At 38.6% G+C, this 13,700-nt stretch overlaps 1 protein-coding gene across 11 annotated transcripts in view; it reads right to left on the reverse strand.

The window, feature by feature from the left end:
- Window positions 1-13,700, reverse strand: part of BICD1 (BICD cargo adaptor 1) — a 244,969-nt gene that overhangs the window by 128,088 nt on the left and 103,181 nt on the right. For all 11 annotated transcript variants that reach the window (XM_068969873.1, XM_068969870.1, XM_068969872.1 and 8 more), the window contains exon 2: window positions 3,267-3,479. In XM_068969873.1, the coding sequence (XP_068825974.1) occupies window positions 3,267-3,479 (213 nt within the window). The remainder of the gene's footprint in view (window positions 1-3,266; window positions 3,480-13,700) is intronic.

The raw sequence follows: 13,700 nt of genomic DNA on the forward strand, positions 1-13,700 counted from the left end.
GAGAATTACATGAAAAATCTAAGTTAAGTTTTACAGTCACACATAGTGCTGGAGCTTTTCAACAACTAAAGCAATAATAAAAAACATATTGTAATTCCTACCATCTGATTCATATCTCAACAGAAGGAATTTTCAAGGCAATAAATTCAGAGAGGTATTTATCTAATGTTTCTTTAACCTAAGAATATGGACTTACATGATAAATGATATCTTCAATGATATTTTTATGGAGGATTCATAAAGTTATTAATGATAACAGTTTATGTTTATTATATATTCACAATACAACAAAATAATCTTTAACAAATACCACAAGTATAATTCTAAAACTTTTAGCAGAGCTGAGACTAGAATATTGATTTTCTGATGCCTAATTCAGAAATGCTTCCATTTTTTTTCACTATACTATCCTATACATACCACGTATAGAAAAGAATTTGGCCATGGAATTACAGATACATACACACACACACACGTGCACGCACGCATGCATGCAAATGTGAGTGTAAAATGTCCATAACACACACAGCACACATACAAACAAAGGTATCTTTACCAGTATTAATGGTTCTATTGAAATTAGAGATTTGTTCTTTTAGTAAACAAAAATAATTGCATTAATTAACTTATCAAATTCACACAGCATCTGTCAAGCTGATGATTTACTATGCTTTACATTGGTTATCTTTGTCTACTTCTCATGGTCCTATCACGTCTCTTTCAGTCACTATGCACCCGTCCATACCCAGAATACAAAAAGACAAATAAAACTGAGCCTACAATAAAAACAAATCTGGGATTTCAATTTAACACAAGTCATCAAAAGTCTATATCAACATACCAAGAAATATAATTTATTCTCCTTTTTCAAATGTACTCAACCCTGCATGCTAATAATAATTTTATTAGTGACATTAAAACCTAAGGTCTGCATGAAAGACAGCAGGGCTCCAGGGTGTAGTAATACCACTCACTAGCTTTCAGCCCATCAGAAAGAATATTAACAGATACACTGTTGGCACACTTAGAAAACCAGGAAACTGACCATCTGTTTTTTTCTTTTAGTTACTGACAAACCCAAATGGCTATAGTGCCTTGAGCTGTTTTAGACTGACAAAATACATAAATTCGGATGTAATAAGTTATTCTCTTACTGCAAATCAACTATCAAAAATGCATAGAAATCAAAGGATTATAACCAAGTAATCATTCAGCAATTCCCCAAATTGTGAGCCTTATGATACTCCAATGCCCAGCCAAAAAAAAGTCTAAATTAATATTTCTTAAAGTGTGGTCTCTTTGTGCTGTGAATGTGTTAGAAATGCAAATTCTTGAATTCCACCTAGACTTTGAATCAGAGCACAAGGGGGTGGAGCACAAGACTAGGTTTTGATGAGTTGTCTAGGTTTCTCTGGTGCTCACTAAAATTTGAGAAATGATCTGAATGAAGGGGTTCTCAGCATGTTGTTTCCTTTATGGCCTCAGTTCGTTTCTACCTTGCATGCTCATTCAGAACCAACTCCTGTTGCTTATCATAAGCCTACTCCTTGGAAACTGCAATCAGGCATGGTGTAAGTGAGGATGCTCTGTCAATCCCCATTGTCTTGCATCAACAGAAAAACATCTATGGACACCCTTTCCTCAACCTTTGCCATTCTTTCCTCAGCTGCAACTGCCACGCACAAGATGGGGTGTGCAGCTTTCAGAAGATCCATCCAATTGGCAACCAAAACTGCCCAACTCACTGGTTTCAGTCCTTCTATACAAACCACCTGCACATGGGTACCCAAGGCCCAGGTTGCCCATGTCACAGCCCCCCTGCCAACCTGCTATGTGAGCCTGCTATTCATGGTGGCTGAGGGCCCTGTCTGTGGATGTTTTGGGTTTTGGTTAATCCAGGAAGGTAGCCTATGGCACCTTGAGTCTGCTTGGAGGAGGAGGTTTAGTACTCCAAAGGATAAGTAAGTGATGATGAAAACCCAGCACGTACAGATGTGACAGATGAAGAACTGGAGATGGGCTTTGTTTTTAACAATCATTTAGGACAGTGAGGCAGAGTGTCCTGAAAACTCTCATGCTCTTCTCGGTACCCAACACTTAATTCCCCTTGGTTGGCTCCTTTCTTTGTCTCCAGAGTCATACTGCTATATTTGGGGCATGCCCAAAGGCAACAAACTAGGTAAAGCAGATACTTTACCATCAATTTTCACTGACTTCATCGTAATATAGACGTAGGCTAATGTAAATTATTGATTAAATTTAAGTAAATTTTGGGCAACTTATATCTCATAATAATGAAACTTTACTTGTAATACTCCACTAATTTCAAGAGAAAGGTATCAGTGGGTTGCTTTGGATGCATTTCACAGTATCAAACAATTTTTTCATCCAATGTTTTTCTATTATTATGCTCGGTTAAGGAGCCTACTTGGTAGTGTACCCGGCATTTGTTCATTAACCTCCACTGCACTGGTGTAGGAATTAGAGGATACCTGCACCTCTTCTACAGCTTTCTTAATCAAAAAATGGAGTGAACAATTTAATATGCAGTTTTCAAAACTACTCCTAAAAGGGTAGTGGATGAAGCTGCTTTTGGCTATTTCTGTCCCCAGGATCACCTCCTCCGTGCAGGGCAGAATGACTCTGCCACTCTGAAACCATCTGGCATGAGACGCTGCTAAGTACAAAGCTGGAGGGAAAGAGTGAGTTCAGGGGAGGCCCTGGGAATGAAGAAGGCTCCTAATCTGATTCATACCAGCTATAATTTGCTGCTTGTCTACAACCAGCAAAACAGTTTATGGTTCTCTAATGCCAGACTCTCAGACTCCCTCAAAACACTCCTCTGCCGGCTCTCTCTCTCAGTGAGGAGAGTCCTGTGCTAACACCACTGTCGTTTTGAATTAGTGCTGACACTGAGCATAAGAACCACCCATTCCTCTCCACATTGTATTGAAACAGGTAAAGGGAAGGAAGTGTTAAGGTCACTATATTTTTTAAACACCTCTGCAGAAATAGCAAGACCAGGTCCCAAGTACTCAATAAATAAAGGCTTTAATTCTCAACGAATAAGAGAGAGAAAGCTCACCTCAGAACAAGCTTTCATTTCACTAAAAAGCAGAAAAAATTGCTAGCATTGACATTATGTGCTTCTTGTTTAATATAGCTCCTCTGATTAGTGAAAAAGTTTTACTCCTCTTTCCTAGCAAGAATTTTATCTTCTTTCTCCCACAGCTCTCTCACAGGGAATATGTTTGCTATTTGTTTACCTCCTTCAGATCCTGCACGACAGCTGTGAGCCTCTCATTTTCTGCCTGGACATTAGTGACCACAGCCCGGCTCTGTTTCAGTTCGTTCTGCATATCCAAGATCTTCCCCAGATAGTAAGCTTCCTTTGATGCTGACTCCTGCAGAAGCGTTTCCTCCCGAGTCTCTCCATCCTCAGCAACCTTACGGTGGATGGAGAAGGACTGCCCAAACGCCTGCAGAGGATTTGGAAAGAGAAAGAACACGAAATGAAACGCACCGCTGCACTACTCAACTGAATTGGGAACATGATTCATTTCGTTTTGTGTACAAGAAAAGCTATTCAACAAGACTTTCAGAAGCAAAAACTACATGGTTCATGTAACAGGCTAGCAGCTCTCACTGACACTTGAAATAATTCAATTTAATAAGGAGAAAGAAAAATTTTAAATATTTTGCTAAAATACAGATACAATGTGCTAAAACTTGAAAAACAATACTGCTTGTTTTATGTTACCATTTTTTAGACAAATCCTATCAAGGAATAGACAGCTAAGCACTAATGAGACCATAAAAATTCATATTCTAATTTTCAGTCTAGAAAAAAAATCCCCAAAATAATTTTCGAGAAAGAAAATGATAGTTTCATTAGCTTTCTAATACATTAGTGGTAAGAATATATCAATTACAAACAATACCGTTAAGAGAGAAAACTACCAAACAGCATTCAAACTTCTGGTACCACAAAAAGACACTAAAATGCGATCAATATATAAGAAAACATATCTATGTACAAAGAAATAAAAAAACAGAAATTAATGAAGTTGATAAGCTACAGTTGGTGAGTGGGAACGGAGTAGAAAGAGTGAGGGAATGAAATGCTATACAAGAGATCACGTTTCATACGAGTGACACTTTTTGAAATTGTCTTATCATATCATTCTGACTCTTAGCACTACAGCATATAGTTTCACATTTTGTTGTTCAGTCCCTCAGTTGTGTCGACTCTTTGTGACCCCATGGACTGTAGCACACCAGGCTTCCCTGTCCTTCACGATCTCCCAGAGTTTGCTCAAACTCATGTCCATTGAGTCGATGATGCCATCCAACCATCTTGTCCTGTCATCCCCTTCTCATCCTGCCTTCTTTCCCAGCATCAGGGTCTCTTCCTGTGAGTCAGCTCTTTGCATCAGGTGGCCAAAGTATTGGAGCTTCAGCTTCAGCTTCAGTCCTTCCAGTGAATACTCAAGATTGATTTCCTTTAGGATTGACTGGTTGGATCTCCTTGCAGTCCAAGGGACTCCCAAGAGTCTTCTCTAAACCACAGTTCAAAAGCATTAATTCTTTGGTGCTCAGCTTTCTTTATGGTACAACTCTCACATCCATACATGACTACTGGAAAAATGATAGCTTTAACTAGATGGGCCTTTGTTAGTAAAGTAATGCCTCTACTCTTTATAATGTTTCACGTACCTCCCAAATAAATAATAATTAGGATCAACCTCTATGTGTCCAGGGACCCAATGGAACACAAATAGTAACAAATGGACCCAGCTGTACTACAAATGAACAACATGACTACATTGAAAGGAGTTGAAAAAAAAGGTCTAACTTGAGTAATTTTGGAAATTGGTATTTTTGCTATACATTGTAAAGCTAAAGACAAAACGAATTGTACCCAAACACTATAGTCTATTTAGTAAATTTGTTTCTCACGGGGATTATAGAGGCACAATTCTAAAACTTCTTTACATGTATACTAGGTTTGAGGAAATAAGTAAACATATTATGGATAATGAAAGCCAAATTTCTCCTTGCTGGAGAAAGGCATTACAAATAAAGAAAGGGAGAAGGAAACTAGTGGTATTAAGTTGTAATTAGAAGTATCAGGATAGTCTTTAATAGGGAAGTAGTTCAATAGATGGAGAGACAAATGTGCTTATGTGCGGTTGTATACACAGATTTTCTAGCTGTCAGCAAACCTTGCAGCCAAATTTTGTTTCTAAATATCAATCCTCAATTAAAAGAACTATGGCTCTTTGAAGAAATGACTGAGTCCCTGGCTGGAGCAAAAAGAACTTGGTGAAAGCTGTGGTGCCAAAGAGTAACACAATGCTTTTAAAAAATGACGTGGATATGTCAAAGGACACAAGAGTCTAACTAAAGAGGCTCCCAAATGGCCAAATCTGGGATAATTGGGGGGAACAAAATAGTTACAGTAGTGAATTATAATCCATAGAACAAAATCCATATTCATGAGTCTACATTGATGTAATAACTGAATAAATAAGGGAAGAAGGAACAGCTTTTATTCACAGCAGAATTCTAATAATTTAATTCTAACAGAAATAAAATACATCAGCATTACTTGGCATATACCAAGTAATAATTATTGCAGATAAAGATTATTAATGAAATACATGGAATATAAAATAATAGGCAAAAAATATGATGAGAAACAGGATATTTGCATAGTCTTAAAGTATTTTCTTCCAAGATATTTATTAATTCCAATGGGAAAAACAGTAACTTTGTAATGGAGTAACCCAGTAGATCTTAACTAAGTGACCAAAACAGTTCAGCAGCAATAAGACATCCTGACATTGTGTACCCTCTAATCAACACATGAGGCGGGCACAGGGTCATTTCTGTGATATGCTTGCCAAAAATGCATAAGCCAGTTTTTACCACAAGAAAGCATGAACCAAATCAAAATGGAAACAGTCTACAAAATAATTGGCCAGGACCCTTCAAAAGTATTAAGGTTAGGAAAAAGAGAGAAAGACTTCTCCAGACAAGATGAGACTAAGGAAACATAGCAATTAAATGCAGTAGAGGAATCTGGATTGGAGCCTGCCCTGAAAAAAAGATATTAGTAGGACGTTTGGCAAAATCAGAATACACTCTTAATATTGGCTAATAATATGTAGCAATGTCAATTTCTGGTCTCCATAGTTGTACTCTGGTTACGTTAGGGTAGCTCAGACGGTAAAATATCTGCCTGCAGGTTCAGTCCCTGGGTTGGGAAGATCCCCTAGAGAAGGGAATGGCTACCCACTGCAGTATTATTGCCTGGAGAATTCCATGGACAGAGAAGCCTGGTGAGTTACAGTCCAAGGGGTTGCAAAGAGCCACGCATGACTGAAGCGACTCAGCACACACACACACACACACACACACACACACACACACACACACACTTTAAAATTTCAAATGTTATTAAATGGTGCTTCTGGACTGTGTACAGATCATGAAGAAATAAGGCTGGAATTAACAGAGAAGGATACTCTTGGTGTCTGGCTTCTGTCTCAGGACAGAAAGACATACTTTATTGGAATAGCCAAGATTCTACATGTGATAATAAGCATATAGACTTATGAAGAGATGAAAAATTAACTTTGCAGGTGCCATTGACCTTGCTTTTCCATTGGTAATGTTCAGATTCTGTGAGAGCAATTCTGAATGCATTACTCATTAAGAAGCCTTTGGAAAGATGTCTGGCAGCACATCTCTCCATGGTGACCTGGGGACATCTTCAGTAGACCCTCACCCTGGCAAAGGAACCTTAACTGTATCTTCTTCTTAGTTTAGTCACTAAGTCACGCCCAACTCTTTTGCTACCCCCATAGACTACACCCCACCAGGCTCCTCTGTCCATGGGATTTTCCAGGCAAGAATACTGGAGTGGATTGCCATTTTCTCTTCCAGTAGATCTTCCCGACTGAGGGATCAAACCTGGGTCTTCTGCATTGTCAGGTGGATTCTTTATCACTGAACCACCAGTGAAGCCTGACTATATACTTAAGTACTAGTAAAATTTAAAATTAGCATGAACTCTGTGTCAAGCACCTCAGCCTGCCTCTTTTTCCACAACTACTTCCTCACTTCTATGTAACAGAAAACTTCCACAGGCCATTTTCTTAACTCTGCCTGAGTAAAATCAATAGACTAAGGCAACCTATGGTTCTCACATTATTCTCAGCAAACAGGCAATGCTCCCTTGGTGGCTAAATTGACCCCTAAGATCTTAACAGCAAGTGTACTCTGGATCCAGCACCAAAGGAAATAAAACATTTCAGTCATACACACGGAACAGATCTTCAAAATACAGTCAAGAATTGAAACTGAAAATACAAATTGATGAATTCATTTTTGACAAATTCATCTTTGATAAATCCTTAACTCATATTTATTACAGCTCAGAAACTTTAACTGAGCATTTTTATGAGGAATGTGCACTTTCACTAGGCCTGATTTAAAACCAGTGTAAGTATGGAAGGTTATCCAAGAACATTTATTATGGTGTAATTTTTTTTTACTTGAAATATAAAAATAACACCAATCCAGCACAGGCTACAGATGTTCCATCATCTATATTTGCAAATTCTTTGAGAACTAACATGACTCAGAAAAATCTGCACTAAGGGAGAGTGAAGGAGAAAACACTCCTATTTTACCCAATTCCTAACTGTTGGTAACCGGAACTGGCCATGACAGCCAGCTGACAAATATCGTGCGGCTAATTGTTGAAGCTGATTTACCAGGCCTGTGTGGCTCTGCCAGGTACCTCCCTCCTCCACCACCATTCCAAGTAACTCCTGACAAAGTTGGACCCAAGAGAAGAGAAGCAATCTCTTATAAGACTATTGAAGCTGCATGCTTGGCAGGAATCACAAAACTAGCTTTGCTATTTATAGGCAAACCTAGGGCAGTCATGCTTCTAGTTATATTTTGTTCAGATAGCAAATTCTTTTTAGGCACTGCAGTCATTTCATGGACGATCTTTATCTGAAATTCATTTGAGATAAACTGACATTTCTATACAATTTTAGAATGTACTAGGATTTCTCATCATATGTGTAGCTATAATTCCACAATTATCACCTTTAATATAGTGCATTGCAGTGTATCAGTTGATTTCAACTGTAGGGCAGTCAAATCCATTTAACTATATAATAAGTATACCTTGCTTTCTTATTCTACTCACATGACCTCTTAATCCATGAAAACTGGTATATTTTACCTTCATATTTAAGACAATATGTTAACTGTAAAGCAGAATTTTCATGCTTCTTGTCTTTCATAATATGAAAGACAAAGCTCAGCTAGTATATTTAATAATATCCTATCATCTCTCAAATATGATCCTTGTTTACAGGATTTTCATTCTTTTATCTTAAAAATTGTGACAAAATGGTACACTAGGTTATTCAAGGACATTAGACAAAATATTTTTACTTGAAATGCTAAAACTTGTTCATACATTTGTTTGTTCATTAAATAAGCATTTACAGGCATTGCTATAAATAGGCATTGCTTGAGGCACTGAGGATTCAGCAATATTTTAGAAAAAAAATCTCTGCTATTGGGAGAATTCTAGTGGAACACAAATAAATCAATAAGTATGTGGTATAATGTTAGCAAAATTTAAAAAGAAAATAAAATCCAGGGTAAGAGCATAAAACAGCACTGCCAAATAGAACTTCCATCAGTGATATATCTGTGTTGTCCAATATAGTAACCACTGTCCACGTGGGGCAAAAGAGCTCTTGAAATGTAGCAATATGACCAAAGAAATAAGTTTTTAATTTTATGTACTCTAACCCATTTTGGAGAAGGAAATAGCAACTCACTCTAATATTCTTACCTGGAGAATCCCATGGATGGGTCGCAAAGAGTCAGTCACGACTGAGTGATTTCACTCATTCAATCACAGTAATCCAAGTCTATGCCCCAAGCAGTAATGCTGAAGCTGAAGTTGAATCATTCTATGAAGACCTACAAGACCTTATAGTACCAGCACCCAAAAAAGATACCCTATTCATCATAGGGGACTCTAATGAAAAAGTAGGAAGTCAAGAGATATCTGGAATAACAGGCAAATTTGGCCTTGGCATACAAAATGAAGCAGGGCAAGGGTAACAGAGTTTTGTACAGAGAATGCACTGGTCATAGCAAACACCCTCTTCCACAACACAAGATATGAGTCTACACACTGACATCACTAGGTGATCAATACTGAAATCAGATTGATTATATTCTTTGTAGGCAAAAATGGAGAAGCTCTATACAGTCAATAAAAGACAAGACCCAGAGCTGGCTGTGGCTCAGATCATGAATTCCTTATTGCCAAATTCAGACTTAAATTGAAAAAAGTAGGGAAAACCACTATACCACTCAGATCAGTTCAGTTCAGTCACTCAGTCGTGTTCCTACTCTTTGCGACCCCATGGACTTCAGCACACCAGGGCTCCCTGTCTATCACCAGCTCCTAGAGTTTACTCGAATTCATGTCCATTGAGTCAGTGATGCCATCCAACTATCTCATCCTCTGTCGTCCCCTTCTCCACCTGTCTTCAATCTTTCCCAGCATCAGGTCTCTTCAAATAAGTCAGTTCTTCGCATTAGGTGGCCAAAGTACTGGAGGTTCAGCTTCAGCATCAGTCCTTCCAATGAATATTCAAGACTGATTTCCTTTAGGATGGACTGGTTGGATCTCCTTGCAGTCCAAGGGACTCTCAAGAGTCTTTACCAACACCACAGTTCAAAAGCATCAATTCTTCAGCACTCAGCTTTTTTTACAGTCCAACTCTCACGTCCATACATGACTACTAAAACCATAGCCTTGACTAGATGAGCCTTCGTCAGCAAAGCAATGTCTCTTTTTTATATATATGCTGTCTAGGTTGGTCATAACTTTTCTTCCAAAGAGTAAGCATCTTTTAATTTCATTCAGGTATGACCTAAATCAAATCCCTTAAGGTTATACAGTGGAAGTGATTAATAGATTCAAGGGATTAGGTCTGATAGACAGTGCCTGAAGAACTATGGACAGAGGCTCTTGACATTGTACAGGAGGCAGGGAGCAAGACCATCCCCAAGAAAAAGAAATGCGAAAAGGCAAAACAGTTGTCTGAGGAGGATTTACAAGAGCTGAGAAAAGAAGAGAAGCTAAAGGCAAAGAAGAAAAGGGAAGATATACCCATCTGAATGCAGAGTTCCAAAGAATAGCAAGGAGAGATAAGAAAGCCTTCCTCAGTGATCAATGCAAAGAAATAGAGGAAAAGAACAGAATGGGAAAGACTAGAGATCTCTTCAAGACAATTAGACGTAACAAGAGAACATTTCATGCAAAGAGAGACACAATAAAGGACAGAAATGGTATGGACCCAACAGAAGCAGAATATATTAAGAAGAGGTGGCAAGAATACACAAAAGAACTGTACAAAAAAGATTTTCATGACTCAGATAACCACCATAGTGTGATCACTCATCAAGAGCCAGACATCCTGGAATGTGAAGTCAAGCGGGCCTTAGAAAGCATCACTACAAAGCTAGCAGAGATGATGGAATTCCAGTTGAGCTATTTCAAATCCTAAAAGATGGTGCTGTGAAAGTGCTTCATGCAATATGCCAGCAAATTTGGAAAACTCAGCAGTGGTCACAGGACTGGAAAAGGTCAGTTTTCATTCCAATCACAAAGAAAGGCAATGCCAAAGAATGCTCAAACTACCACACAGTTGCACTCATCTCACATACTAGCAAAGTAATGCTCAAAATTCCCCAAGCCAGGCTTCAACAGTATATGAACCATGACCTTCTGGATGTTCAAGTTGGTTTTAGAAAAGGCAGAGGAACCAGAGATCAAATTGCCAACATCTGTTGGATCATCAAAAAAGGCAAGAGAGTTCCAGAGAAACATCTACCTCTTCTTTCTTAACTACACCAAAGCATTTGACTATGTGGATCATAGGAAATAGATTATGACACATTAGCCTCCAAAGCTTCTGTATACCCTTCCTTGATCCCATCTCCCCTGCTGTACCCCAACCTCTCTTCAGGGAAGCAATACCCTATTTTGTATTTACCATTTTCTTGCTTTTCTTTATACTTTACTATATATCTATGTACTTGGAAGCAACAAATAATTTAATATTGTTGTTGTTGTTCAGTTGCTCAGTCGTATCCAACTCTTTGAGACCCCATAGACTGCAGCACACCAGGCTTCCTTGTCCTTCACCATCTCACGGAGCTTGCTCAATCTCGTGTCCATAGCATTGGTGATGCCATCCAACCATCTCATTCTCTGTCATCCCCTTCTCTTCCTGCCTTCAATCTTTTCCAGCATCAGGGTCTTTTCCAGTGAGTCAGCTCCTCACATCAGGTGGCCAAAGTATTGGAGCTTCAGCTTCAGCATCAGTCCTCCCAGTGAATACTCAGGATTGATTTCCTTTAGATTAACTGGTTTGATCTCCTTTCTGTCCAAGGGACTCAAGAGTCTTCTCCAACACCCCACTTAAAAAGCATCAATTCTTTGACACTTAGCCTTCGGTATGATACAACTCTCACATCCATACGTGACTCCTGGAAAATCCATAGCTGTGACTATATGGACATTTGTTGGCAAAGTAATGTCTCTGCTTTTAAAAATATTGTCTAAATTCCATATATATGTGCTAGTATACTGTATTGATGACTTTCTTTCTGGCTTACTTCACTCTATATAATAGGCTCCAGTTTCATCCACCTCTTTAGAACTGACTCAAATGTATTCTTTTTAATGGCTGAATAATATTTCGTTGTGTATATGTACCACAGCTTTCTTATCCATTTGTCTGCTAATGGACATCTAGGTTGCTGCCATGTCCTGGCTATTATAAACAGTGCTGCAATGAACACTGGGATACACGTGTCTCTTTCAGTTCTGGTTTCCTCAGTGTGTATGCCCAGCAGTGGGATTGCTGGGTCATAAAGCAGTTCTATTTCCAGTTTTTTAAGGAATCTCCACACTGTTCTCCATAATGGCTGTACTAGTTTGCATTCCCACCAACAGTGTAAGAGGGTTCCCTTTTTTCCACACCCTCTCCAGCATTTATTGCTTGTAGACTTTTGGATCGCAGCCATTCTGACTGGCATGAAATGGTACCTCACTGTGGTTTTGATTTGCATTTCTCTGATAATGAGTGATGTTGAACATCTTTTCATGTGTTTGTTAGCCATCTGTATGTCTTCTTTGGAGAAATGTCTGTTTAGTTCTTTGGCCCACTTTTTGATTGGATCTTTTATTTTTTCTGGGATTGAGCTGCAGGAGTTGTTTGTATATTTTTGAGGTTAATTCTTTCTCTGTTGCTTTGTTTGCTATTATTTTCTCCCAGTCCAGGTTTGATGCATGATACAAGGGTGCTCGGGGCTGGTGCACTGGGATGACCCAGAGGGATGGGATGGGGAGGGAGGTGGGAGGGGGGGTTCAGGATGGGGAACACATGTACACTCATGGCGGATTCAAGTCAATGTATGGCAAAACCAATACAATATTGCAAAGTAAAATAAATAAATTAGTTTAAAAAATAAAAATAAGAAAATCAGTTTATATAAATGAGTTTTGGGATACTCCAATGCTAGGAGGTCTGTTAGATTTGAAATAAGATGTTCATGAACTATATAACTGTATTAATCTTTAATCCACAATAAATCAAGGAAGAAACAAGATAGTCATTGCATAAAAATAAATAAATAAATAAATAAAATATTGTCTAGGTTTGTCATAGCTTTGCTTCCAAGGAGCAAGTGTCTTTTAATTTCATGACTGCAGTCACCATCTGCAGTGATTCTGGAGTTCAAGAAAATAAAGTCTCTCACTGTTTCCATTGTTTCCCCATCTATTTCCCATGAAGTGATGGGACCAGATGCCATGATCCTAGTGTTTTGAATGCTGAATTTAAAGCCAGCTTTTTCAGTCTCATCTTTCACTTTCATCAGCAGGCTCTTTAGTTCCTCTTCACTTTCTGCCATAAGTATGGTGTCATCTGCATATCTGAGGTTACTGATATTTCTCCCAGAAATCTTGATTCTAGCTTGTGCTTCATCCAGCCCAGCATTTCACATGATATACTCTGCATATAAGTTAAATAAGCAGAGTGACGTACTCCCTTCCCAATTTTGATCCAGTCCATTATTCCATGTCCAGTTCTAACTGTTGCTTCTGGACCTGCATACAGGTTTCTCTGGAGGCAGGTAAGGTGGGCTGCTATTCCCATCTCTAAGAATTTTCCACAGATTGTTGTGATCTACACAGTCAAAGGTTTTAGCATAGTCAATGAAGCAGAATTAGATGTTTTCCTGGAACTCTCTTGCTTTTTTGATGATCCAATGGATGTTGGCAATTTGACCTCTGGTTCCTCTGCCTTTTCTAAATCCAGTTTGAACATCTGGAAGTTCTCAGTTCACGTACTGTTGAAGCCTGGCTTGGAGAATTTTGAGCATTACTTTGCTAGCATGTGAAATGAGTGTAGTTCTGTGGTAGTTTGAACATTCTTTGGCATTGCTTTTCTTTAGGATTGGAATGAAAACTGACCTTTTCCAGTCCTGTGACCACTGCTGAGTTTTCCAAATTTGCTGGCATATTGAGTGAAACACTTTCATAGCACCATCTTTTAGGATTTGAAATAGCTCAACTG

This window comes from Capricornis sumatraensis, chromosome 4, assembly GCF_032405125.1.
Source record: "Capricornis sumatraensis isolate serow.1 chromosome 4, serow.2, whole genome shotgun sequence".
Taxonomy (NCBI): domain Eukaryota; kingdom Metazoa; phylum Chordata; class Mammalia; order Artiodactyla; family Bovidae; genus Capricornis; species Capricornis sumatraensis.